The sequence below is a fragment of the Delphinapterus leucas genome, chromosome 15 (assembly GCF_059928025.1).
Source record: "Delphinapterus leucas isolate spDelLeu-1000000601 "Yukka" chromosome 15, BTC_Dleu_Yukka2, whole genome shotgun sequence".
NCBI lineage: Eukaryota > Metazoa > Chordata > Mammalia > Artiodactyla > Monodontidae > Delphinapterus > Delphinapterus leucas.
Genome location: NC_143143.1, coordinates 26,381,995 through 26,409,456, shown reverse-complemented (window position 1 = coordinate 26,409,456; position 27,462 = coordinate 26,381,995). Strand labels below are relative to the sequence as shown.

Here is a 27,462-nt window from a genome sequence, read left to right as displayed (position 1 = left end):
GAATCGCAAATGTTCTTAATGGCATCTAGAATGGTGAATCCTTTCCAGGAGGTTTTCGATTTACTTTTTGTCCAGATCCATTGAAAGAATCACTATGTGTGGCAGCTATAGACTTACAACATGTTATTTCTTAAATAGTAAGACTTGAAAGTTGAAATTACTTCTTGATCCATGGGCTGCAGAATGGATGTTGTGTTAGCAGGCATGAAAACAACATGAATCTTATTGTAAATCTCCATGAGAGCTCTGAGGTGACCCAGGTACCCTGTCAATGAGCAGTAATATTTTGAAAGGAATCTTTTTCTCAGCAGTAGGTCTCAACAGTGGGCTTAAAATATTCAATAAACCGTGTTGTAAATAGATTACTATCATCTAGGCCGTTTTGTTCCATTTATAGGGCACAGGCAGAGTAGATTTAGCATCATTCTTAAGGGCCCTAGGATTTTCAGAGTAGTGAATGAGCACGGGCTTCAACTTAAAGTCACCAGCTGCATTAGTCCCTAACAAGAGAGTCAGCCTGTCCTTTGAAGCTTTGAAGCCAGGAGTTTGACTTATTCTCTCTGGCTATGAAAGTCTCTAGCTATGAAAGTATCCTCCCAATATAAGGCTGTTTTGTCTACACTGAAAATCTGTTATTCATTGTAGCCACTTTCATTAATTATCTTAGCTAGATCTTCTGGATAACTTGCTACAGCTTCTACATCAGCACTTGCTGCTTCACCTTGCACTTTTATGTTGTGGAGATGGCTTCTTTCCGTAAATCTCATGAACCAACCTCTGCTAGCATCAAACTTTTCTTCTGCAGCCTCCTTACCTCTCATAGCCTTCATAGAATTGAAGAGAGTTAGGGCCTTGCTCTGGCTTAGTCTCTGGCTTAAAGAAATGTTGTGACTGGTTTGATCTTCTATCCAGACCACTAAAACTTTTTCCATATCAGCAATAAGGCTGTTTTGCTTTCTTATCATTCATGTGCTCACTGGAGTAGCATTTTTAATTTCCTTCAAGAGCTCTTCCTTTGCTTTCTCAACTAAGCTAACTTTGGCTAAGAGGCCTCACTTTCAGCCTGTCTCGGCTTTCGGCCTTCCTCACTAAGCTTGATCATATCTAGCTTTTGATTTGAAGTGAGAGACATGTGACTCTTCCTTTCACTTGTAGGGTTAGGAGCCATCGTAGGGTTATTAATTCGCCTAATTTCAATATTGTTCTGTCCTAGGGAATAGGGAGGCCCAAGGAGAAGGAGGAGACAGGCAATGGCCGGTTGGTGGAGCAGTCAGAACACGCAACATTTATCAATGAAGTTGGTTATCTTATATGGGCGTGGTTTATGGCACCCCCAAACAGTTACAACAGTAACATCAAAGATCACTGATCATAGGTCACCATAACAAATTTAATAATGATGAAAAAGTTTGAAATGTTTCAAGAATTATGCAGAGCCAAGAAATGAGCATATGCTATTGGAAAAATGGTGCTGATAGCCTTGAACAATGCAGGGTTGCCTCAACCTTCAATTTTTAAAAAATGCAGTATCTGCGAAGTGCAATAAAGTGAAGCACAATAAAACAAGGTATGCCTATGTTTACAAATCACACATCTGATAAAGAACTTTTGTCCAGAATATGTAAGGAACTCTCGAAACAATAATAAGAAAATAAACCACCTATTTAAAAAAATCAACAAAATATTTGATCAGATATTAACCGAAGAAGATATACAAATGGCAAATAAGCACATTAAAACATGCTCAACATCGTTAGGGAAATGCAAATTAAAACCACGAGGTATCGGGACTTCCCTGGTGGCGCAGTGGTTAGGAATCCGCCTGCCAATGCAGGGGACACGGGTTCGAGCCCTGGTCCGGGAAGATCCCACATGCTGCAGAGCAGCTAAGCCCGTGTGCCACAACTACTGAGCCTGCATGCCATAACTACTGAAGCCTGTGCGCCTAGACCCCATGCTCTGCAATAAAGAGAAGCCACTGCGATGAGAGGCTGGCGCACCGCAACGAGGAGTAGCCCCCACTCACCGCAACTAGAGAAAGCCTGTGTGCAGCAACGAGGACCCAATGCAGCCCTAAATAAATAAATAAATACATACATACATACATACATACATACATAAAACCATGAGATATCACTACACACCCATTAAAATAACTAAAATTTAAAAAATTGACCATAATCAAATGTTGGCAAGGATGTAGAACAAGTAGAATTCTCATTCCCTGCTGGTAGGAAAGCACAAGGGCACAGCCATTTTAGAGGATAGTTTGTTAGTTTCTTTAAAATTTATGCATGCAGCTGCCAAACAATCCAACCACTTGCCTCCTAGGTATTTACCGAAGAGAAGTGGAAGCATACATACATATAAATACTCATACAAGAATGTTCATAGCATCTTTATATGTAATAGTCAAAAGCTGAAAACAACTCAAATATCCATCAATAGGTGAATGGATGAACACACTGTGATGTGGGATGCTGCTAAGCAGGTAGCCTATCAGATGCTTTGCCGTTGCATAATACGGACCACCATCCTTTTAGCTTTCAGCTTTCCATAACAGTTTTCTTATTGCCTACTGCTCATCCCCACATAAGCCAATGTCACATATTTAGGGTTTTTATTGTGTCTTTGGTACTTCTGTTACTAATTTCTGTATCAGTCAGAATGGGCCAGGTTATGCTGTGATAGTAAACAACCCCAAATCTCAGTGGCTTAAAATAAAGTTTTGTCTCTTTGTTGTGAACTGTATGTCCATTGTGGGTTGGCTGAAAGTTTTGTTCTCTGTTCTCACTTTGAGACCGAGGCTGACAGAGGATTCATTATCTGAAACATTGCTGGTTGCTGGGAATGTTGACTTTGTGTAAAGTTGTTTGATTTGTAGGAGTTGAGATAGATTTTTCAAACCAGGCTGCTTTTTTATTTTCATCAGCATTAGTTGACTTTTGTCTCATTTTAGGATGCATTAAAATCTTGAAGTAATGACACCGATAACTATAACTTTCTTTGATCCATAGTATAAAAAGTTATACAAAATACCTTTCAACTTTTATTTATCTAGTAAGCACTTTTTTAGATGGGAGGTATATTCCTGTGTGTTAGACGAGGAACCTGAATGCAGAGAGGGTAAACGAATGGCAGTTGCCACATAGCAGTGAAACTGAACTAGAACCCAGGGTTCCCATTTTAATACTTTCGTGCAGATCAGAGAAAAATAAAAGTACCATCTATTTACACATTCTTTATTTTGACAGTCTCTTCAACAGGCCACATTTAAGAGGCGTCTCGTACCCTCTGCTGCCGGTGGCTGGGACACGATGGATCACACAGGGGCAGTGGACACCGAGGATGAGTTGGGACCTTTAGCCCATCTTGCTCCAAGTCCTCAAAGTGAAGCCGTTGCCCACGAATTCCAGGAACTCTCCTTGCAGTCCAGTCAGCACCTGCCCCCTCTGAACGAAAGGAAGAATGGTGAGTTCAGCGTGTGTGGTGGGAGCTTACCTCTGTGAGCTAAACGTATCCCTTTTTGGTAGTAACTTTTTGGTCCGTTCCATTGGGCAGCCTGTCACGAAGGAGAGAACCTCAGGGGGTGCTGGCTGGTTTTGAGGAACAAGCAGAGTTTCACTTTCTATCCAATTCTTTCATTATTTCCCCAATAAGTAGCAAAGTTATCTTTGGAAATAAGCTTTAGGTTCAACCATTTTAGCACAAGCAGAAGATTTCATGCTAGCATGGTACTGGAAAGCAGCTTCCTATGTTGACTCCAGGGAAAATAGATGGTGGATTTGACTAGATTCTCCTGCCATGTTCCCCGTCTCCAATGTGTTGCACCTTAATTTCAGAATTGGCAAAATTTGAGCTATCTTAATGATCACTAAGAAAGGAAGAATTTCTTGTTTGAGTATTTTTTGTATTAATGAGTATAGGATATGGCCATATTCTCAGTCTTCGGCTGGCTCATACTTGTATACAAAATGAATATCTTCTGTTCATTTGTTATCTATTCAGGAAATTCTCCTGATTAATCAGAAGCATCCCAGAGTCTCCAGAAAACAGTACTGTCAGTTTTTAACAAAAATGAGTAGAGATAGGCGATATACGTCTATTTTTAATACTTAAAACATAAAAACCAACAAAGTATTAAAATTTACAAACACACCAAGCATACATATTACAGGGAAAGAATTAAGAATTTCAACTGGATTTCCCATGCTTTCCACAGTTCTGATGAGTCTTACAATCCCAAATGTGTTTTTTTAATTTCAGTTTTAAAAGCCAGAAGAAATAAAACTTTCCCTGTAGAGCACTTCCTTACATATCTTGTTACTTATCTTCTAAGTGTTTCTAAGGGTTTCTAAGAACCTTCTAAGGGTTCTAAGTGTTTCCTGATCCTTTTCAAATAATGGCCTTATCTTATTCAGGAAAATGGATTGAAGACTTATGCTGCTATTCTCAGTTCTTCAGTGCATGTCTTTGGGGTGTACTTGTTCTCCCTTCCAACAAGATATCTGATACTTGTGTCTGATGCTTGTTGGGCACAACCCTTGTCCAGTGCGATTGGTATAAAGCAACATCTTGCTCGGAGCTGTCAAAGCCTTCAGGAGGCTGTGTTTGGCTGGTGATGGCTTTAGAACCTTCCATCAGTTAGGAGCCTAGCTTTGTCTTAGGCAGTGGCTGAGAGAGTATAACCACGTTAACTGAAAAATGACTAAATTGGTCAAATTTACACAGTATACTTGGACCAGTATAATATTCAAATTATTTCCCTCAAAAAAAAAAAAAAAGACCAAAATAAGAGTTGAACTGGTATAAAATTGCAGTAATATACAGTTGCTCAAGAAAATGGTCCTATGTAGCAGAGGAGGGACGTGTAAGGGGAAAGTTTATGCTTTGTGGTAGTTTTACTTGATATAGCTTGCCACATTCTCTTGCAAGAATGTTCTTTTGAATATATATGCCTGAACATAAGGTAAGCCCAAATATGAGGTAGTCCTCCCCTTATAAACTTTTAGAGGGAGGTAGATGAATGGTAAAAGTTAGAATTTATTAATTTAGTTACATGTATGTAATTAAAACCACATATTATGAAGCAGTGCAATAAAATAAAAGGATTGCTTTATCTACACTCATATTTCATAAAATTATCTTGCCCAAACTCTGCCTGTGTATCTGTGTGGTGTTTTTATCATCAGTAGAAAACCTCTGCATCATCCAGCTAGCACTAAAATCCAGGGCGTATCTTCATTTCTGTCTGTCTTGTTTAAGTTACAGCAGTTTTTAGATGCATGCACGATCTGACACTGAAGATTTTATGTCTAAACCACAAGTACCATTCACAAAACAGTGGGGCTGTTTTTGGTTTTTTGTGTGTCTTACAGTGTGGTAGTCATCATCACTCATGTTTGATTTGTGATTGGTCGTAACATTTTATGAGGCTATAATTTCTGTTATAGAATTTAATCACTTTTTTTTTTTGAATAGGTAATACACTTATCTGGCTTGAAATGTAGGGGGTACAAATGGGTACACAGTGAAAAGTAGGTCACCCTCCCAGTCTTGTCCCTCAGCTACCCAGTTACTTCTCCAGAATTAACTACTCTTACTTGTGTCCTTTCTGAGAGAACAGTATTTGACTACTTTTTTAGTTTAATTTTCTTTTTGAATTTTATTTAATTTATTTTTTTATACAGCAGGTTCTTATTAGTTATCTATTTTATACATATTAGTGTATATATGTCAATCCCACTCTCCCAATTCATCCCACCACCACCATCCCCCCTCCACTTCCCCCCTTGGTGTCCATACGTTTCTTTACATCTGTGTCTCTATTTCTGACCTGCAAACCAGTTCATCTGTACCATTTTTCTAGGTTCCATATATATGCGTTAATATATATTTATTTTTCTCTTTCTGACTTGCTTCACTCTGTATGATGGTCTCTAGATCCTTCCACGTCTCTACAAATGACCCAGTTTCGTTCCTTTTTATGGCTGAGTAATATCCCATTGTATATATGTACCACATCTTCTTTATCCATTCATCTGTTGATGGGCATTTAGGTTGCTTCCATGACCTGGTTATTGTAAATAGTGCTGCAATGAACATTGGAGTGCATGTGTCTTTTTGAATTATGGTTTTCTCTGGGTATATGCCCAGTAGTGGGATTGCTGGATCATATGATAATTCTATTTTTAGTTTTTGGGGTTTTTTGGGTTTTTTTTGTGGTACGTGGGCCTCTCACTGTTGTGGCCTCTCCCATTGCAGTGCACAGGTTCTGGACGCGCAGGCTCAGCGGCCATGGCTCACGGGCCTAGCCGCTCCACGGCATGTGGGATCTTCCCAGACCGGGGCATGAACCCGTGTCCCCTGCATTGGCAGGCGGACTCTCAACCACTGCGCCACCAGGGAAGCCCTATTTTTAGTTTTTTAAGGAAATCCTATACTGTTAACCTTATGGGAGTTCCCTTGTATGTTATTTGTCGTTTTTCCCTTGTTGCTTTCAATAATTTTTCTTTGTCTTTAATTTTTGTCAGTTTGATTACTATGTATCTCAGCGTGTTTCTCCTTGGGTTTATCCTGCCTGGGACTCTCTGTGCTTCCTGGACTTGGGTGGCTATTTCCTTTCCCATGTTAGGGAAGTTTTCGACTCTGATCTCTTCAAATATTTTCTTGGGTCCTTTCTCTCTCTCTTCTCCTTCTGGGACCCCTATAATGCAAATGTTGTTGCGTTTAATGTTGTCCCAGAGGTCTCTTAGGCTGTCTTCATTTCTTTTCATTCTTTTTTCTTAATTCTGTTCTGCAGCCGTGAATTCCACCATTCTGTCTTCCAGGTCACTTATCCGTTCTTCTGCCTCAGTTATTCTGTTATTGATTCCTTCTAGTGTATTTTTCATTTCACTTATTGTATTGTTCATCTCTGTTTGTTCTTTAATTCTTCTAGGTGTTTGTTCTTTAATTCTTCTAGGTCTTTGTTAAACATTTCTTGCATCTTCTCGATCTTTGCCTCCGTTCTATTTCCGAGGTCCTGGATCATCTTCACTATCATTATTCTGAATTCTTTTTCTGGAAGGTTGCCTATCTCCACTTCATTTAGTTGTTTTTCTGTGGTTTTATCTTGTTCCTTCATCTGGTGCAAAGTCCTCTGCCTTTTCATTTTGTCTGTCTGTCTGTGAAGTGGTTTTCCTTCCACAGCCTGCAGAATTGTAGTTCTTCTTGCTTCTGCTATCTGCCCTCTTGAGTACTTTTTTAAAAGCAGTGTTTCAAAATCTTCTTTGTAACAATATCCAACACTTTAAATTTTAAGGTTACTATCTGGGAATAATTAATGTGTTGGTTCTTTTCTTCTTTCTTTTTTCCCCCCTTGTTTCTCTTAAGACGTTTCTATAAACATCCTAAAACTAGCTTCGAGTGAGGTTGATTTTTAAGCTAATGCGTTTTCCTCAAGTACCTTTTTGTTCAATATTAAGTAAATGAAAGAGAATCTCATGATACGAGATACTGTGTGAGGACTCAAATATGAGACAGTCTCCTCTTTTCTAATTAGTGACTTCAGGAAGTTAAAAGCCTTACCTTATATTCAGGCATATTACGCTTTAGTTTCAGGCTTATGATATGTTAGCCTAATTTGTGTATACATTCCAAGGAGTAAATGGAATTGTACAGCTATCAGAAATCCAGGTTTTTGATACAGGAATGTGAGCGGAGTAGAAAGAACCACATCAAGCCATCTATAGATGGAAGAACCATAACTTTCTTACCTTAGTGATTTTTTTAATGTTTATTCTTCATCTTTTCAGGTCTTCTTAATGCCATGTTTAAATCATATCATGTACAAAAAGTAGATGTTAGCCTCAAAATTAACACAAAGTACTGTTTAGATATTATGAAATAATTGAACATAGATAGTTTCTTGGTGATTGTGTTTTATTGTTGTTGCTAAGCCTTTGAATTTCACATCTCAGAATTACTTTCTTTGGGGAAGGAAATGAAGATATTTCAATTTGGGATTGGTGTATAAAAGGATTATATCACCAAATAGTTTATAATTAAACTTTACAAGGAAAATGAAGTTGATATTTAAGTACAGTAACAATTCTAGGATCTTCCCTTATTTTTGGTTAATACTTCTATTGGCAGTGGTAGTGGAGTGACAGAATATTCCCACTACTGGAGTAAGTATGAAAGATGTTTAGTAAAGATAAGCTAGGGCTTTCCTTTTACCCCTGAACGTGGCCAAAATATTTCTATAGTTAGTGGCACCTCAATAGTAAGGCAGCCATTTAGGCAATGGACTCTTCCCAACAAGATAGTCCTTCATAAAGGAAAGTGGGTGTACTTTTACTAAATAATGTACCTTTACTAAAACAATGCATACACAGGAAAATTGAGCTTTGTTTTGACATTTTATGCACGTAACAGATCCATTTTCATGCTTCAACGTTAACGTTTTCATTATTAACACCGGGAATAAAAGGGAAATCCGTCAAAGGGAGAGTTAGTCCTTTTATTGTTTAAAAAGGAAAAGCTCAGGTGCTATAAGGTGAATATAACTTTATAAAAGCAGGCAAAGGCAAAGTAGATGGAAACAACATACCTGAAAGAGCTACAGCTCTTTCTGCCCATACTTAGATGAGAACATGAGGAAGAAACTTTTCATTCATGAGGTCATTTGCAAGACTGATAATTAAGTATGCTGGTTGGCGAACTTAAGCTTTTAGGTCATTGCCAGCATTATCACAGAGTAAGCCAATAAGTTGACATAGATTCTCTCTTTATGAAACAGTTCGGTATTTTAATACTTTTTTGCACATCTCTGAAGATGAGGCTCAGTCATGTTAACATGGCCACGGACATACCACAGTCTAGCTGTTAGTAGTATCATGTAGGTGGAAAATGAGTATCTGCCACCTTTCTCTTCCTGTATTAGCAGGCTTTTTGAAGCTATATGTATTGTGAAATAGTCAGTGTGTTTTAGGCCTCCATAAAGAGGAGAGACTTGTTATTCATATTTTAAACTTCGATATCATTGGTTACTGCACTTGTTAGGTTTTTGAGCTTATAGTCCCATCTTGAAAACTTTTTTAAAGATTTTCCATCTGTTAAATGGGTCACTGAACAGTTTTAGACTTCTCTTGTTCTGTTCCAGGTGACCACTTACTAGAGAGAAAATAATGTATTCCAAAGTTTGTTGCACACAAGGGAATCAAGGTGGCTCTTTGCATTGGATTCAGTACAGGTATTAATATATTGGCAAACAGTTAGATGAACTTTGCCTAGCCATGGAGCCCAGCCAAAGGAAACTGCTCGCCTTGTACCACAGAAAATAAATTGTATGTGTTTGCAGCTGGTCTTTTTTTTGGGTTTTACTTTGAAAACATTTACCCGCACCTCATTAACCTGTTAGACTTACTGTCAGTCCAGGTGCTGGGAATGGTACAAAGGTGTTGAGCATTTGTCTTGAGTAAAACCCTGTTCCTTAGAATGTGCACGAGCTAATATGGACTAATAGAGGTTGGTGAGGGAAAGAGAGGATAGTTGTATTTTTCTCTGGAGCAAACAGCCAGACATGAAATTCTCATAGTGTCATAAATGGGAAGGAAATAAATAGATGCTAAATAGCCAAGACGTGGAACTGTGGGATTCTTGCTTTCCCTTTCTGTAACTGAACGTAATAGAAATGAATGCTTTTATGTAAAATTGCCTTGTCATTGGCTTTATTATTAATGTATTTAGGTTCTTGAATATTTAAAATAATTCTCAAGGATATTAATAAACATTCTGATACATTTAGACAGTTTCTTTTCCTGCTCTCAGGAGTTACTGAGGAGTGCTTAGACTGAGAAGAGAAATATATACTCCTTGACTAATTTTCCTTAGTTTCTAATACATTTTTTAAATTAGACTTTAGGACTTATACTAAACACAATTAAAAGTTTAAAGTTAGCTATGAATTTCCTGGCAGCTGCAAATGAATTTCTTGATTAGTTGTGCCAACTCTCATACTTTTTGTTGTGACAGCTTCTTGAACCCTTCAAAATGAAAAGGAAGCCATATAAGTAGCTTAAGGGTGAGGTACTCTCTTTCACAGTGGTCTCTATAAAGTCTCCTATTAAATAGCATGTTTTGTTCCACAGTGTAAATAAGCACCTGTAACCCTGTCCACCTTCTTTTTTCTACTATCGGTTTCTTATTTCGATAGTTTTGCTGTTACTGAGAATTTCATTTACTCAGTGCATTGCTGGACACACCCAGGCAGTGTGTATGTGGACAGAGGGTAGGCGGGGGCTGGACATGAACTCACAGCCTCTTGCGTTTGTAGCCGGCAGTGTCAGAACACTAACTTAGGAGTGCTTTAGCTTTTGCTGAGGAGGTGTGTGAAGCTTATAACAGTTTCAGAAGTGCATCAGCAAGACCATAGGCCCCAGTTATAGCACCCTTGAAGCCTCATTTTGAGTTATTCATCCAGTCTTTAAATTGTGTACTCTTGCAAAAATGCCCTTGGAGCGTCAGCAATTAACATTTACTTAAAGTAAGGTTTAGGACATAATAGTAATTAGCAGTTTAATCCAGCATGAGCCCTCATCATCTTAAACTTACAAAAATGTTTACCTAAAATTTTTACAAGACTTTTTGAGAGTTACTAGAGTCAGAGAAATACTTTTTTTTTTTTTTTGTATAGATTGATGTGATTTTCATAAAACTAGAGACCACCATGTGATGTATATTTGGCACTGGACCAGTGAATAAACTGAAACTAATTTATTAAGAAACAGTCTTTCCTGTTCCTCAGCAATTTTTAAAATAACATATGTGGTATAAATGCTTAGTTAGTAAATATTACTCAACTATAACCCCTTAGCTACTTAGGCCCTTCAAGGCTATTTGGAATTGAATAGTTAGTTTATAATCAGACCTTGTGCTGGTTCGGGAGACTTTGTAAAATTAAGTCAGGGCTCTTCTTACGTCTGCCTCTAACCCAACCACAGTGACCTCTTCTAGCTACAAAGGAAGAGAAAGGGTTGTTATGGGACACCTGCTCTCTGCCATAACTCTAAAAAAACCTGATAAATACACAGAGTGTATTGAAAAAAAAGTGACCCATGATTTTTTCTTTGTTATTTTAAGACATCAGTGATAAAGTACTATTGTGACAGAAAGCAGAAGGACAGATATGTTGGAGTTACAAATGAACTGGAATTTTCTCTTTGGTTTATAGTTAATAATCGCCCAAACTAATTAGCAAATATCATACCGAATGTTTTTCTAACCCCTTTAAATTAATCCATACTGCTGGCTACCCTCACCTGCTGCCCTCACCTATTATTAACAGGAAGTATAGTCTTTTGGGAGTCAGGACTCCAGTCTCCTCTGCTGACTCAGTCTGTGAGCATGGGTAAGTCTCGAGCTCTCTGTGTCACAGGTATGCCCATTGTAATATCCGTATGGTAGCTTTCAGCCCATGTGTCTTTCTCTGGCTGCCCTTTCTCATTACATCATGTGTTCTTATAGCTAGCTCATTATCACTTTTGCCTTGTACTGTTCATTGGGCAGCAGAAACAGAAAGAATGGAAGATAACTTCCATCTCAGTTAACGGATGGAATTTTCCATAGATATGAATTAATGTCGCTGTTTAATACGTTCCTCACAGATGTATTATTAAACATACATGCCAGCTCTCTCAATTAGTCAGACTTCCCCCTCATATTTAAAAGTGAAAAGAAATTGACTCAATTTGTGTTACCCTCAAAAAAATATATCTAACTTAGAATACGCAATATCTTTCTGTTCCTGGTTTTCAAGGGTTGGCAGGTATGTGTTAACATTTTTATAACAGGATCAGACTCAGTAAAAAGACACTATTGTAACTTTTTTTTTTAATCCCAAATTATTCATGTCCTTTTCTGGTTGTTTATGTTGTTTTCATTAAGAAAATGCTAATAGTTGGGTATCTGTTTCACCAACTTAAATTTTTGATGTGTGACCTCTATGTTTAGTAAAGATAGAACAAGAAAAGCAAAAAGTCTGATTCACAACTTGCCTTTGGTTCTTTTGGTTAAGTTTAAAAACTGACAGATGTTAGAATTTGTCAGCACTCTCTGCAGATTTTGGAGATGCTCTTTGACAATTGCTGTTCCCGACATAGAAGCTAAGAAGTGTATCGATTAGAGTTCTTGATCAGACAGCCATCATGTACTATATAAAAGAAAAGTTTACCATATCAGAATGCTCAGCTTTCCCAAAGTTTTAAAAGAAATCAGTATTTCAAGAGTGGAAATGGGTTTACTTTTTATTATTAGAAAGCATTTATTGAATGATCATTGGGTCTCTTACCCTAACTAATTCTTAGATCTTATACCTCTAGTACAGTGTTGGCAGTTCAAAATGTAAGATATTCTCATAAAATTGTTGCATGCATAGATCTTTGAAAGTAATTCTCTCAAGTAAAGAAAATTAATTTAGAGATGGTTCTCCCAGATAACTGGGAGGAAGAAGAACCTAATTGTAAAGAAAGTGAGTGCAGAGACAAGCCTAGAACCTGCTCCGTGGCACTAGACGTGTGGTGTGAGGCCACACAAGCCTGTGTCTGTCATCTGTAAATACGGGTCATGCTAGATGTACCTCCTAGGTTTTTGGGAGGCTTAAGTGAAATAAAGCACTGATGGTAACTACATGTACATGACACAGCGTAAGTACTCAGTACATGCCATAGGCACCCAGCACTGCATGCTTGATGTAAAATACCATGAAATAGGCAGTGGTTAAGTATGCACAGTGGTTAAGGGCACCAACTCTGGAGGCGTCCCATCTGGCTCTACTATTTCTAGTTATGTGAACTTAGACAAATTAGTCGTCCTCTCTTTGCCTCAGTTTCCTCCTCTGCAAAATGCGGATCGTATAGTACCTGCTTCATGGGGGTTGTTGTGAGGATTAAATGAGTTCATATAAGTATTTAGAACAATGTGGGCATATAATTAGCACTTTATAATTATTTGTTATATATATTTTGAAAATTCAATATTTAAATTAATACTTAGAGAATATAGTTTTTCAGGGTTCCATCGTGGTGTTTTATACCTTAATGTTTCTTTCAGTAGTCCCAGTAATTTTTGCCCCCATTTCCACAAGTATTTCTTTTTAAAAACGTCAAAATGACATGCAGTTTTTTAATGTCTCGCCATGGACCTACATAACATTTGAAGAGCACTTACCCTATGGGAGCTGAGAGGGCAAATGTAGTAGGCACGGATTTCCCATGAGTTTGTCTCTCTTGTTGGTACTGCCAGTTCCCACAATCCTAGCATTCCCTGGGCATCAGTCAGTGTCTACAAGGAATGATTTTCAAATATTAAAGCATGTGAAAAGACAAACAGGCCAAAACTCAGAGCTCTCTAGGGACTATGACCTCCAAAACAGACTCTGTTCTGACATTTTCACAGGCCGCTTGAAGGAATTCCAGCAGGGTCATTCCATTTGGTAAACCCCTAAACAAACCCTCTGTCATCAAGGACTGATTTATAGATTTTTCTCTTTATGTACTTGTTCTGAAGAGATTAAGATAGTAGATATGGTTGCTGAGACTCTTCTAAGGCATCTGATGTATATGATAAGTACTATACAGAAGACTTTTGGTATTTTGAAGTAATAAAACTGTTATTTGTTATGTTTAAAGAGACTTCTTGCTCTGAGTCGTCTTTTAGATTTTTTTCTTTTTCATTTTGATTCCAGGAAATCTATGCCCTAATCACATCTCTAAACTAAAATTCTTTCATTTCTGAACTCAATTATTTAACAAATTCATTAAAATCAGAAACGACCTTTTAAAAAAACAAATATACATATTAAAATATGTACATGCATATGATGACTTGTTTCACAGTGACCTTTGGAATGTGTGAAAACAGAAACAGATCTAGTGTTGTAGAATATTCTGTGATATCTTGCTGTGATGGCAGTTGTTCATATGATGCTTTAAGGCCATGGGGTGGGGGGGCAGATCTATAAATTGATTTTCAATTAATCTGAATTCTCAGAATATTTTGTATATTATTATACATTTCTTTAAAAAAAGAATATAATGTTAAAAATAAATGAGAAGGGCAGAACCCAAGAGATTTGAAGGCTGGACAACTTAAGGAAATGGGTAATTAGGGTTATTTGGTTTATAGTTGGCCTTAAATGCTGTATAGCCTCATGGTTATCCCAGTCTGAAGTCTGAGTGGCATGTATGAAATTCCAGGGATGAGCAGCATTCCACATTTGAAGGATCATATTGGGGGATTTTGTATGGTTTGTTTCCTTCTGTGCATGTTTCTTTTCAGTGAGTTAATCCTTTGGATGAATGTACAAAGTTTTAACTATTAAATAAAAGAATTGTACACAGTCAAAAATTTCTTATGATTTTGATATCTGATTCTGTCATAGGATTGTAATATGTTTTGAACAAATTTTAAAATGAAACACAGGAAGTGAATTAATATATGATCTCAACCAAGCCTCTTAAAATTACTAGTAAAAAGAAAACTTATTTTATCACATTTTAGTAACCTGTCACAAACCCAGGATGTTTAAGAGGTATCCTTAGTGGGAATTCCCTGATGGTCCAGTGGTTAGGAATCTGCGCGTCCACTGCAGGGGGCCCAGGTTCGATCCCTGGTTGGGGAACTAAGATCCCACAAGCCACATGGTGTGGCCAAAAAAAAAAAAAAAAAAAAGAGGTCTTCTTAGTAAAATGGAATAGAAAGTTGCTTAGTAATTGATCATGAATAGTTATTGAATGTACTAAAGAATTTTGTGGCTCTTGATTGAGGTATAAAATATATACGATGAAAAAGATATATATGGTTATATTATCATTTTTCTCAAGCCACGAATTAAAAAGTGATATTTTAACTAGATATGCTCTTAGGAGAAAGTAGTACTTTTCTAATACATTTTTCAAACGTAGATTTTTTGATCGCTCACTATTTCTGCGAAATAGTCTCTTTTTCAAAGAAAGGGAATTTGGTTAAATAACTTGCTAATAAAGTAGTGAAATCTCTAGTTGTGTAATTGTGTGCTTGTTTTGTTTATTTCTGCATAGAAGTGGAGAAGCTGCTTGCTTGACTGCCTTCTCCACCCTCAACAGAAACAAATGCATACACCTTCAGAAATTTGAAGATTTTATTTGGACACCCAAGTATTTTAATTTGGAGGATTTTCCAAATAAAGGAATTTAAATTTACTCCCATCAGATCAAATTAGGATTTAAAAAATTGAAATTTAAAGAAATCCAAGAACTTAGTCCTAAACTCTGAATTTCAGAGTCCAGGGGCTTTAGACAATGCTTTGGTTTTTGTTTTTATCGCCTGTTACAGTGAAACTATTTAAAGTATACTCTCTCATAAAAATGTCTTACATTTCTTAAATGACAATGAAATTTTATATACCATTGATAGTGGAATGTTATGTAAATTCAGTTAGGTCCAGTTGGTTTATAAGGTTGTTCAAGTCTTGTATAACCCTTACTGGCTTTTTTTTTTTAACTTGTTTTATCAACTACTCAGAGAGATAGCTCCTGTTGTGGATTTGTTTGTTTCTCCTTTCAGTATTGTTTTTGCTTCATGTATTTTGAGCCTCTCTTATGTGTTCTTGATGAATTGATCCCTTTACATTATGAAATGTCCTTCCATTCTTGGTAATGACCCACTCCTAAAGTCTACTGTGTTGATATTAATATAGCCCCTCTAAGTTTCTTACGTTTAGCATTGCATGATATAGTCTTCCCCAGCTTTTACCTTTAACCCATCTGTACCTTTATATTAAAAGTACATTTCTCATGGACAGCATAGAGCTGGATTTTTCTTGTTTTACTTTAGTCTGACAATCTCTGTCTTTCAGTTGCGATGTTTAAATCATTTACATTTAAGATAATTATTGATATGTCTGGTATATTAGTTACCTACTGCTGTGTAACAAATTACTTCATACCTTAGCAGCTTAACACAGGATGCATTTATCATCTGACAGTTTCTGTGGATCAGGAATTCAGGAGCAACTTAACTTGGTACCTCTGCCTCACAAGCCTGCAAGGCTCAGGTTTCATTTGAAGGTTCAACTGAGGAATGATCCACTTCTAACCTTAGTTAAATTGTTCTTGGCAAGATTCAGTACTTTGAGGGCTGTTGGACTGAGGGCCTCAGTTACTTGCTGGCTGTTGGCTGGAGGCTGCCCTCAGTTCCTTGCCACGTGGGCCTCTCCAACATGGCAGCTTACTTTATCAAAGGCAGTAAGAGAGAAGAATGCTAGCAAGACAAAATTTTTGCAACATTTCCTTAACGTTGTCCTATTCTGTTGATTAGAAGCAAATTACTCAAGGGGAGAGAATTATTCAAGGCCATAAACATCAGAAGGCTGGGATCACTGGGGAATGTCTTAGAGGCTACCTACCACAGTTGAGTTTAAATCTATCATTTTGTTGTATGTCATGTTTGTCCATTTTGTCCTCTGTTCCTTTATTTCTCTCTTCTTGCCTGTTTCGTTTTTTTTGTTTTTCTTTTTTTTTTAGTATTTCATTATTGTTTTTATATCTCATTAGCTATGCTTTTTTTTCTGGTGTTTACTGATCTTTTCTAATGCAAGTGTAATATGCTGCTAATGCTGTCCAATAAAATGTTTATCTTAGATATTTTTAGCTCTTTTTGCATTGTCCATTTCTCTTTTCATTATATTTATGTTTTCCTTTAAATACTTGCACATAGTTATAATAGGTGTTAATCGTTCCTTTTTTTCTGTCATTCCTGGGTCTGTTTTTATTGACAAAATGTTTCTACTATTAAAGACGTTTTCCTGCCTCCTGGCAAGTAGTCTTCTATTTTTTTGGTTGGAGATAACATTGTGAATGTTACATTGCTGAGTGGCTGGATTTTGTCTTTGTTGTCTTCCTAAGTGTTAGGCTTTGGTTTGGTAAGAGTGCTAGACTTTTGGATCACCCACAAGGCCTTTTTAAAGCTTTGTTAGGAAAAATCTAGGGTGGCATTCATTGCACAGATGGTACCTTAACTACTAGGGCTTGAACCCCTTTGGAATCTTACTGAATGCCCCACTAGCTGCTCAGGGAGGACTTTTCACTATGGCTGATTGGAGCTCAAACATTCCCAAACCTTGTGTGCACTTTGGGAATTGTTCAGTACAGTTTCCTGGTCGTTTCTTGCCCAGCCTTATGAAATTTTACTTTGTAGACTTATAGCTTAGCACTCAGCAAAGACTCAGAGGCACCCTTTAGGCAGACTGCTGGAGCTCCTTTGCTACACTGAAACTTCTAGCTGCTGTAGCCCCCCTAAGCTCTCATCTCTGTCTCCATTCAGCGAGTCTGTTTGAGTTACAGTCTAGAAATTGCCTCCAGACAGAAAGGCGGTTGTAAGGCTCATCTCATTTGTTTCCCTACTCTTTTTTTTTTAAAAACATCTTTATTAGAGTATAATTGCTTTACAATGGTGTGTTAGTTTCTGCTTTATAACAAAGTGAATCAGCTATACCTACGCGTATATCCCCATATCTCCTCCCTCTTGCATCTCCCTCCCACCCTCCCTATCCCACCCCTCTAGGTGGACACAAAGCACAAGCTGATCTCCCTGTGCTATGCGGCTGCTTCCCACTAGCTGTCTGTTTTACATTTGGTAGTGTATATGTGTCCATGCCACTCTCTGACTTCGTCCCAGCTTACCCTTCCCCCTCCCTGTTTCCCTGCTCTTAAGGGTCACAGTCCTGTGTTACCTGCTTCCCAATGTAGGAAAGCAATTGTTTCGTGTATTTTGTCCATTTTTCCAGTTTCTTATAGTGACAGGTTAAGAGCAGTCCTGTTACGCCATAACAGCCGAAAATGGGAGTCGGAGTTGGCATTTTAACACAAGGCCTGTGCCTTCCCCTGAAGCATGTTTCCTCTCTGTCTACAGATAACTTAGCTTTCTGACTAGACTACAGCAGCAGTGTCATTTTAACTTTGGGATCCACCTAAATATTCAGACCTTGTTGGGCACCCAAGGTGCTCCTGGCTATTTGATCAGTGAGTGAATGAAACCAAATTTTCGATTAAAGACTAAGGCTGATAGTTATGGTTGGTTCTCGTGGCAAATAGCTTTCCAGCTTCTGCTCTTGGCACAGAGTGGTCAGCAAGATTGTCATAAAAGATAACATGTTAGACCTTAGATCACTTGGAGCCAATGACATAGTTATTCATTTGGTTCAAGAACTCATCTTTTTACATGCACCCCAGGGTTCATAGCAGCATTATTTACAATAGCAAAGATATGGAAGCAACCTAAGTGTCCATCAATAGATGAATGGGTAAAGAAGATGTATACACACACACACACACACACACACACACACACACACACACACAATGAAATACTACTCAGCCACAAAAAAGAATGAAATTTTGCCATTTGTACAAACATGGATGGACCTGGAGGGTATTATGCTGAGTGAGGTAAGTCAGACAGAGAAAGACAAAGACTGTATGTTATCACTTATGTGTGGAATCTAAAAGATAAACTAGTGAATGTAACAAAAAGAAACAGACTCACAGATAGAGAGAACAAACCAGTGGTTATCAGTAGGCAGAAGGAAGTGGGGAGAGGCAAGATAGGGGTAGGAGAGTAAGGTACAGACTACTACGTGTAAAATAGATATGCTACAAGGATGTACTGGACAGCACAGGGAATATAGCCAATATTTTATGAAAACTATAAATGGAGTATAATCTATAAACATTTTGAATCACTGTGTTATACACCTGAAAACTAATATAATGTAAATCAATTATACCTCAATTTTTAAAAAGTTATTAAAAAAACTTTTGGAGCCTCAAGGAGAGAAGTTTTCATTGGTTGGCAGAATTCATTCTTCATATTATTTTCTCTTTATAATATTGAAATGAAGAAAAATTCTCTTTTCCTCGGTATTTGAATTTTATCCAACTTGGCAAAATGCTATATAATGGGGAATATCATAGTGATTTGATGGCTCACAATTATATAGATATTGGAGCGGTTCTACTTAGAGCCAAGCAAATGTCAAGTTGAATCTTCACAACACGTCACAGATCCTCATCCTTTGTTGAGGAACAGAGCTTCAAATGAGACTTTATGTTGATAAAGAGTTTTATCATGGTGGTAAATGGTGTAATAGAAATAAAGTAGACTATCACTGAGGTCATCTGGGAATCATAGAAACACAATTTGATGAAAATCTCTGTAGTCCCGCTTCCCGTAGTCCATACTTCCTACTTTACCCTTGGGCTCAGTGGCTGAAGGCTCCCACCTCGGTTCACAGGGCCACCCTCGCTGCCTGTCTGTGCCCTTGTGTGGCTGTCTCAGTCACTGGGAAGCCTGAGTGGGTTAGGAGACAGAGGACAGATGGGAGTCGCTGGTAGTGGGTGGAGTGAATGAGGCTGACGTGTCAAAGCTGGCCCCAGAGACCCAGAAGGACAAGGCCTGGAGCAGGTGTGCAGCCCCATTAAAGAGCTGTCAGGGTTGGTTCTCACTCTTATTTGGTCCAGATGACCTGTTGATTATAACAGATAGAAACCAAATAAATAAGATACTACTGAATAACTGAAAAATAAAAAGACATTATTTTTTTGAAAATTAGAATCATCAATATATACTCATATGGTATACTTTAGAATATACTATATTTGGTTTTGTATCAAATGTTTCATATATGCAACTCCATTTTCTTGTCCCAAATGTTTGAAAACATAATTATTTGAATTAATGTGTTAAGTGGTTTAAATATACTAACATAGAACTTTTTCCAATAGAATTTTTATTTTTAAGCTATACACTTTATATAAAGTGCTGTTCCCTACCTTTGCTTTTTTAAGAAATATAATCATGTAAATTAAATACCTAACACTTATAATCTGACCTTTTTAGTACCCTGTGTCTTCTCAGGAAAACAAAACACTTTTTTCTCACTCCCTTTTATGATATAACCAATCAGTGCATAGTTTTTGAATCCACCTACACCAAGGGCACTGTGTGTGTTCTTCCATGTGTTTCTGCACATCTCTTCATTCTTCCCCCTTGCTCACACAGTGGGCCTGGAACCCAAATTGGTAAATAGCCAAGTTAAAGTACTAAATTCTGCCAGTGAAGAGAGGTTTTCTTCCCTGAATAGGTAAAGACATTTTACTTTATGAAGTAGGTTTTAATTGTTCCCATCTTATAGAACCGGTAAACTGAGGGTCAGAGGGATTAAATAATGCAAAGATAAGCAGCTGAAAAGAAGGAAAATTGTAAAAATGGAGTTGGCTGTAAGGCCTAGGGTTATAAAGACCACTATTACAATAGGAAAAATAAGTTTTATTTGGAAGAAAGACAGTTAAAAGTATTTTTAAGATAAACTATTGCTTTTAACTTTTATATAAAGAACATAGTTATAAAAGGTATGCATGTAACCACATATAAAGCTAAAATTTTAAATGTTTAAGATTTTACTTGAACAGAATAGTTTTACCTAAAAAACTTGTTGAAGATTAAGACATTCTGCAGTCACCATCAACCTCATTGAATCTGTCAGGATCACCTCCTGTTTCAACTCAACCAGCATGTATAATGGGTGCTGTAGAAAGTTTCTTCACGTGGACGTTCATACAAATAAAGAAAAACTCAGGCATGTTCAGTATTTCCCTCTCACTTCATATTTCACTTTATACTTGTCTCAGACATTGCCACGTGAGGAAGAATTACTTTAGCAACACACACCTTGATAGTTTAGAACAGAGAACTCTAGTCAGTTTTGTGTCTCTCTACATTCTAGCCTAGTACCTTTGAAGGTACTCAGCTAAATGAATAAGGAAAATTTAAAAATTCCTCTAGTGGAAGATATCCACATAGTCATTTTGTCCTTTTTAATCTTTTAAATATATTTTCGGATTTGCTAGAAAAATTGAGAACCTAATAATAGATCATCCTGTTAATGGCAATTTATTTCATATTAAAGTGTTTGACATTAAAAGACTAAAAGAAAGATCTACTTGCTATAAATCATGTGTATCTTTTCTATGGAAAAATATAAATGGACATTTTTTTCTCTTCTAGTTTCCTAAATAGGGTAGCAATCTTTTTATGTGTTCTTTTTAACTCCTGAACTTAGAGCAGTTTATTAACTTTTTATTTAAGAACCATTTACTAGTAAGTTGTAGGCGTATCTAAATATGGCAGCATGCATCTTCTAAGAATAAATACATTCTCACTTTGCCAAAATGCATTTATCACCCTCACAAAAATTAACATTGGTACAAAAGTATATTTACTATATAGCCCATGTTCATACTTCCCCACTTTCCCCAATAATGTTCTTCACTGTTTTTTTAAAAAAACAGGATCTAATCAAGTATCATTTATTGCATTTAGTTGTCATCTCCCTTTAATCTCTAATCTAAAATAGCTCCCCTACTTTTTTTAAAAAAAGACTTTATTTTTTTCAAAGCAGTTTCACATTTGTAACAGAATTGAGAGGAAGGTGCAGAGATTTCCCATATACCCATAACCCCCCCACATGCATAGCCTCCCCTAAGTGTACCCAGAATGGTACATTTTTACCAAGGTTTAACGTATGCTGACATCAAAGTCACCCGAAGTCCATAGTTAACCTTGGGGTTCACTGTTGGTGTTGTATATTCTGTATGTTTAGACAAATATATGATGACATGTATCCGTCATTATAAAATCATATAGTTTCACTGCCCTAAAAATCCTCTGTACTCTGCCTGTTCATCTCTTCTTCTCTGTCCCCCCTCCCCGAACATAGTCTCCATAGTTTTGTCTTTTCCAGAATGCCATGTGATTGGAATCATAAAATATTTCAGTCTGGCTTCTTTCACTTGGTAATACGCATTTAAGTTTTCTCCATGTCTTTTCATGGCTTGATAGCCATTTCTTTTTAGCACTGAATAATAATATTCCATTGTCTGAATGTACCACAGTTTCTTTATCCAGTCACCTAGTGAAGGACATCTTGGTTGCTTCCAAGTTTTGGCAGTTATGGAGAAAGCTGCTATAAACATTTGTGTGGAGGTTTTTGTATAGACCCAAGTTTTCAGCTCCTTTGGGTAAATACCAAGGAGCGTGATCACTGGATTGTATGGTAAGAGTATGTTTAGTTTTGTAAGAAACTGTCTTCCAAAGTGGCTGCACCATTTTGTATTCACAACCCCCCCTTTTTTTTTTTTTTTTCTTTTCAAATCTTTCGTTTGACATTTTTGGGGAGTCCAGGTCAGTTATTTTGCAAAATGACCCTCAGTTTGGAAATTTATCTGTTTGGGTCCTTGTGCTCAGTCCAGGTTAGGCATTTTGGTGGGAATATTACACAGGTGACATTGTGTACTTGGTGGATCCCATCAGGACGTACATGACAGTTTGTTCCATTATTGGTGATACTCAGTTTGATCACTTGGTTAAGGTAGTGTTCCCCCTCAACTCCTATTTCTCCTATGTAAATATACCCTGTCCTCTTTGTAATTAATAATTAATTATAAAGTAATGTGTGAGATAGTATTTTGAGACTATCTGACTATTCTCTTTCCCAGCCATCTTTCATCCATGGTTTTGGTGATCATTCTTGCCTAAGTTATTATAAAGATACTTGAAATGGATGTTTCTCTAACATTCCTTCTTTCTATTAGCTGGCATTTTTCTGGAAATAAGAACCTTTTTTAAGGGAAATATCTCTATGGACTTATAGATTGTTTATTTTTTAAAATTGGAAAGGTGCTATCCACTACTGTCATGATTTTTGATACACAAGTTGCCCAAATTTGTCTAAAAAACAGTCTGTTAAAGGTGGCTTTTGTATCACTTTGACTTATATCCCCCTTAATTTTTGAGCACTTACCTACCTTCTGGCACAGGATATTTCAGGATCTCTTTACACTTTTCATTGCCTGAAATGAGCCCTTTTTCTAAGATCCCTGGTTCCTTTTAGTGAGGAAATCAAGATCTGAGAGCTAGGCATACTTCTTGTTAACTTGGCTGTCATTGCTTCTAGCCCTTTTCAATAGACAGAGCTAGGAAATTTTTTTTAAATTATGAATACAGCCAGGAATAGCCATATAGTCTTGAAAAAGATGAATAAAACCAGAGGAATGGGCTTCCCTGGTGGCACAGTGGTTAAGAATCTGCCTGCCAATGCAGGGTCCACGGGTTCGAGCCCTGGTCCGGGAAGATCCCACATGCCGCGGAGCAACTAAGCCCGTGCACCACAACTACTGAGCCTGCTCTCTAGAGCCCGTGAGCCACAACTACTGAAGCCCGTGTGCCACAGCTACTGAAGCCCGCGTGCCTAGAGCCTGTGCTCTGCAACAAGAGGAGCCACCACAATGAGAAGCCTGTGCCCCGCAACAAAGAGTAGCCCCCGCTCACTACAACTAGAGAAAGCCCGCGTGCAGCAGCAAAGACCCAATGCAACCAAAAATTAAATAAATGAATAAATTAAAAAAAAACCCAGAGGATTTATATTACCAAATATCAAGACCTACTATAACACTATAGTATAACAGTTTAGACAGATAAACAGCCTAACCAATAGAACAAAATAGAGAAATCAGACAATATTCTGTCACCTGATTCATTACAAAGGTGACCTGTGCAGGCAGTGAGGGAAAGATGGTCTTTTTAAATAAATGGTTCTGGGTTAGTTAAATATCCAGTGGAAAGAAATTTACCTGCAATTTATACCATAAACAGAAAAAATTCAACTCTGAAAGGTAAAGAAAACTTTTGGGGGAAAACATCTCCATAACCTTGGGGTGAACAAAAAATTCTTAAATAGAACACAGATAGCACTGTTCATAAAAGAAAAGCATGATAGACTGTGCTATATTTCTTTATTTTAAACTTTTTTTAAAAATTTATTTGTTGGCTGCGTTAGGTCTTCATTACTGTGTGTGGGCTTTCTCTCTAGTTGTGGTGAGCAGGGGCTATTCTTCGTTGCGGTGTGCCGGCTTCTCATTGCAGTGGCTTCGCTTATTGCAGAGCATGGGCTCTAGGCACATGGGCTCAGTAGTTGCGGCAAGCAGGCCCTAGAGCGCCCAGGTTTCAGTAGTTACGGTGCGTGGGCTCAGTAGTTGTGGCGCACAGGCTTAGTTACTCTGCAGCATGTGGGATCTTCCTGGACCACAGATCGGACCCATGTCCCCAGCATTGGCAGGCAGATCCTTAACCACTGCGCCACCAGGGAAGTCCTGATTGTGCTATATTTAAATGAATTACTCTTGGGCACCTAAAGACATCACTGAGAGAGAAAAGGCAACCCGCAAAGTGGGAAGAGATAATTCGTAATACATACGTTTAACAAAAGATTCTTGTCCAGAGTATATAAAGGTCTCCTACAAACCAGTATAAATACATGGACAAAAGCCTTGACACAAACTTCACAAAAGAGAAATCCAAATGATGTGCATGGATATGGATATATGTTCATTAGTCATCAGAGCCGTGCAAATGAAAACCACAGTGACGTATTATGCATAGCAACTAGAATGGCTGCAACAAGAAAGAAAACACCAGTTCATCAAGGATTTAGAGCAATTGGTGGATACGTAAACTGGTATAAAACCATTTTAGAAAACGGTTTTGCGTAATTCTAAATATCAGCAGTTTCACTTCTAGGTTTTACTCAACAGAAATTTATACATATGTTCATCAGAAAATGATGTATTAATTTGAGTTATATGAAATGCCATTTTTTGTAGGTGCTATCAATAATTTCACATGGTTGAATCTACTGGAGTACTCATAGCAGCACTACTTGTTATAGGGAAAGACTGGAAACTCCCCAAATACCCATGTACAGTAGAATGTTATAATAGTGATATGTCACACAGTGGAACATAGCCACGAGAATGAGCAGACTACAGTTACATGTAAGAACATGCATGAATCTCACAAAAATAACATTGAGCAAAGGCAGCTAGTCACAAAAGAGGACATGCTATATGATTCCATTATATAAAGTACGAAAACAGGCAAAAGTAGTCTGTGATGTTAGAAATCAGAGGAGTAGTTATCCTAATCGCAGGAGAAGAAAATAGAAGGGAAGCAGAAATCAGGAGCTCTTAGGGTACGAGAAATGTTTGGTTTCCTAATGCTGGTTGCATGGGTGTGTTCAGTTTGTAAACACTCAGCAAATTGTACACTTATGAAATGTGCACTTTTTTGTATGGATATTACAGTAAAATTAAAAGTTAAAAAAACAAAAATCCTAGGGCTTCCCTGGTGGCACAGTGGTTGAGAGTCTGCCTGCCGATGCAGGGGACACGGGTTCGTGCCCCGGTCCGGGAAGAACCCACATGCCACGGAGCGGCTAGGCCCGTGAGCCATGGCCGCTGAGCCTGCGCATCCGGAGCCTGTGCTCCACAACGGAGAGGCCACAACAGTGAGAGGCCCGCGTACCGTAAAAAAAAAAAAAAAAAAAAATTTAAAAATTTAAAAAATAAAAATAAATAAAAATCCTAAATCTAATTTCAGTCTAACACCATTGGCTTTTTCCTCTCTTTCCTCCTTATTTGTATATCTTTTCTTCAAAATGAAAATCTTGATTCCCAAAACATCAATCTATTTACTCATTAGCTCAGTCCTACAATATACAAACTGATTTCAGGATTAGACTCCAATACTACTACTGGCAATAAACCCATGAAATTCAAAATTTCTTTGTAGTTTGTTTTTGTCCTTAGACTGTATCCCATTGAGGGTGGACAATCATGACTGTGTTTAAAAGTTTCTTGGATTCTTTTCTTTCTTTTGTGATATTATCAGTTTGATATATAATTAGGTTCATTTGTTTCTGCTTGTATTCATTTTTAATCTGTTCCCAGTCCTTATTGATTTAATTTCATTTTTAAAAATATGTAAGAAATTACCATGATCCAAAGAGTTAAGTATAAAGGATACTCAGAACAGACTCATTCCCTTCTGTTCTTCTCCCCCACTCACACTTATCCTTTTGCTTTTTTTTCATTATTATTCCTTGTACATTATTATTTATTGTTATTGAAATAGGTAATAGATTTCATAGTGTACCATTTTTTATATTTTTATATCATTTGGGTAGATTTTCTTGGGACTCAGTTGGGAGCAAGTCAGGCATGACCATTTTGAAGAGACTTTTTAAAGAGGGGGTTCAACTTCCCAAGGAAGAGAAATATTTTAATTTGCAGGGAAATCAGTAGTCATTACAGCCTTGACTTCTGTTTATACATTTCCCAATATTTAAGCATTATCTATCAATTTATTTGAGATCTAAGCCCAAGGTACATTTTAATTTAATGAGGGTATTGAGAGAGAAAGCCCATGTGAAAACCATTTTCCAAATAGTTCACACATATTTATGTTGTACTTGAAAAAGCAAACCTTTATTCTCTTTCTCTTATTTTCACTGGAAACTGTAGGTATGAAGAAGAATGGAACGGGCACCCATGTTTGTTGACAGCTTCTTATAGTGTAGACACTGCTCTGGTGCTTTTACTTGCATTACCTCATTTAATCCTCCCTGCAATTGTGCAAGATAGGTAAGAGTTATCTTTCCTGTTTTACAAATAGGGAACTTACCTTACCATTACCTTATTATTTGGAAACTTACCCAAAGTTACATGGCTGGAAATGGCAGGTTGGGATTTGTCTGAATCCAGATCTTTTTTTTTTTTTTGTTATGCGGGCCCCTCACTGTTGTGGCCTCTCCCGTTGCAGAGCACAGGCTCCGGACGCGCAGGCTCAGCGGCCATGGCTCACGGGCCCAGCCGCTCCGCGGCATGTGGGATCTTCCCGGACCGGGGCATGAACCCGCGTCCCCTGCATCGGCAGCCAGACTCCCAACCACTGCACCACCAGGGAAGCCCCTGAATCCAGATCTTTATGACTCCAATGCAGATGCTCAGTTATGAGCATCTTTTGTGTTCTTAGAGTCAAATCATTTTTAAATTGAGATTTAGGATTGGCTCTGTATGAAAAAGAAAAAAACTGAAGACAAAAACAATATTTCGAATTGTGTCTTCCTTTCTTTTCAAATTTCAGGATTGAGATTTTAGCCCTTCTTTCCAAGCTAAAAAAGATCAAACTGTTGCTTGCTCTCTTGATTTGAAATATAGTTTTCCTGATAATTACTGATCTTTCTGTCCTAATACTGAGTTTCCTTTAAGATAAGGATGTATATAGTATTAGTAGGTTGAAAGTTTAGATAATTTAATTGCTTGATATATTGCTCTGAAATCTAGTCAGCGCTACCAGCTGAGGATAGATCACATGGTTAATAGAAGGATTATCTGAGAAACCGTAGGAAAGTGACTTCTGTTCCTCCTCCTCCATCTTTGCTGCCTTGGAAAATTGCAATAAGCTGCTCTGTTCCTTCTCCCAGCCACACTTTCTGCTTCATATATTTAGGTGTGGCACCCTCGCCCACTGTGGAGGGACTCCACACTG

General features: G+C 37.6%; 1 protein-coding gene across 13 annotated transcripts in view; it reads left to right on the top strand.

Moving 5' to 3' along the window:
• MRTFB (myocardin related transcription factor B) overlaps positions 1-27,462 on the top strand; it is a 200,553-nt gene that overhangs the window by 66,656 nt on the left and 106,435 nt on the right. For all 13 annotated transcript variants that reach the window (XM_089896140.1, XM_089896139.1, XM_089896135.1 and 10 more), the window contains one exon: positions 3,255-3,471. In XM_089896140.1, coding sequence (XP_089752266.1) covers positions 3,318-3,471 — 154 coding nt within the window. In that variant the 5' untranslated portion in view covers positions 3,255-3,317. The remainder of the gene's footprint in view (positions 1-3,254; positions 3,472-27,462) is intronic.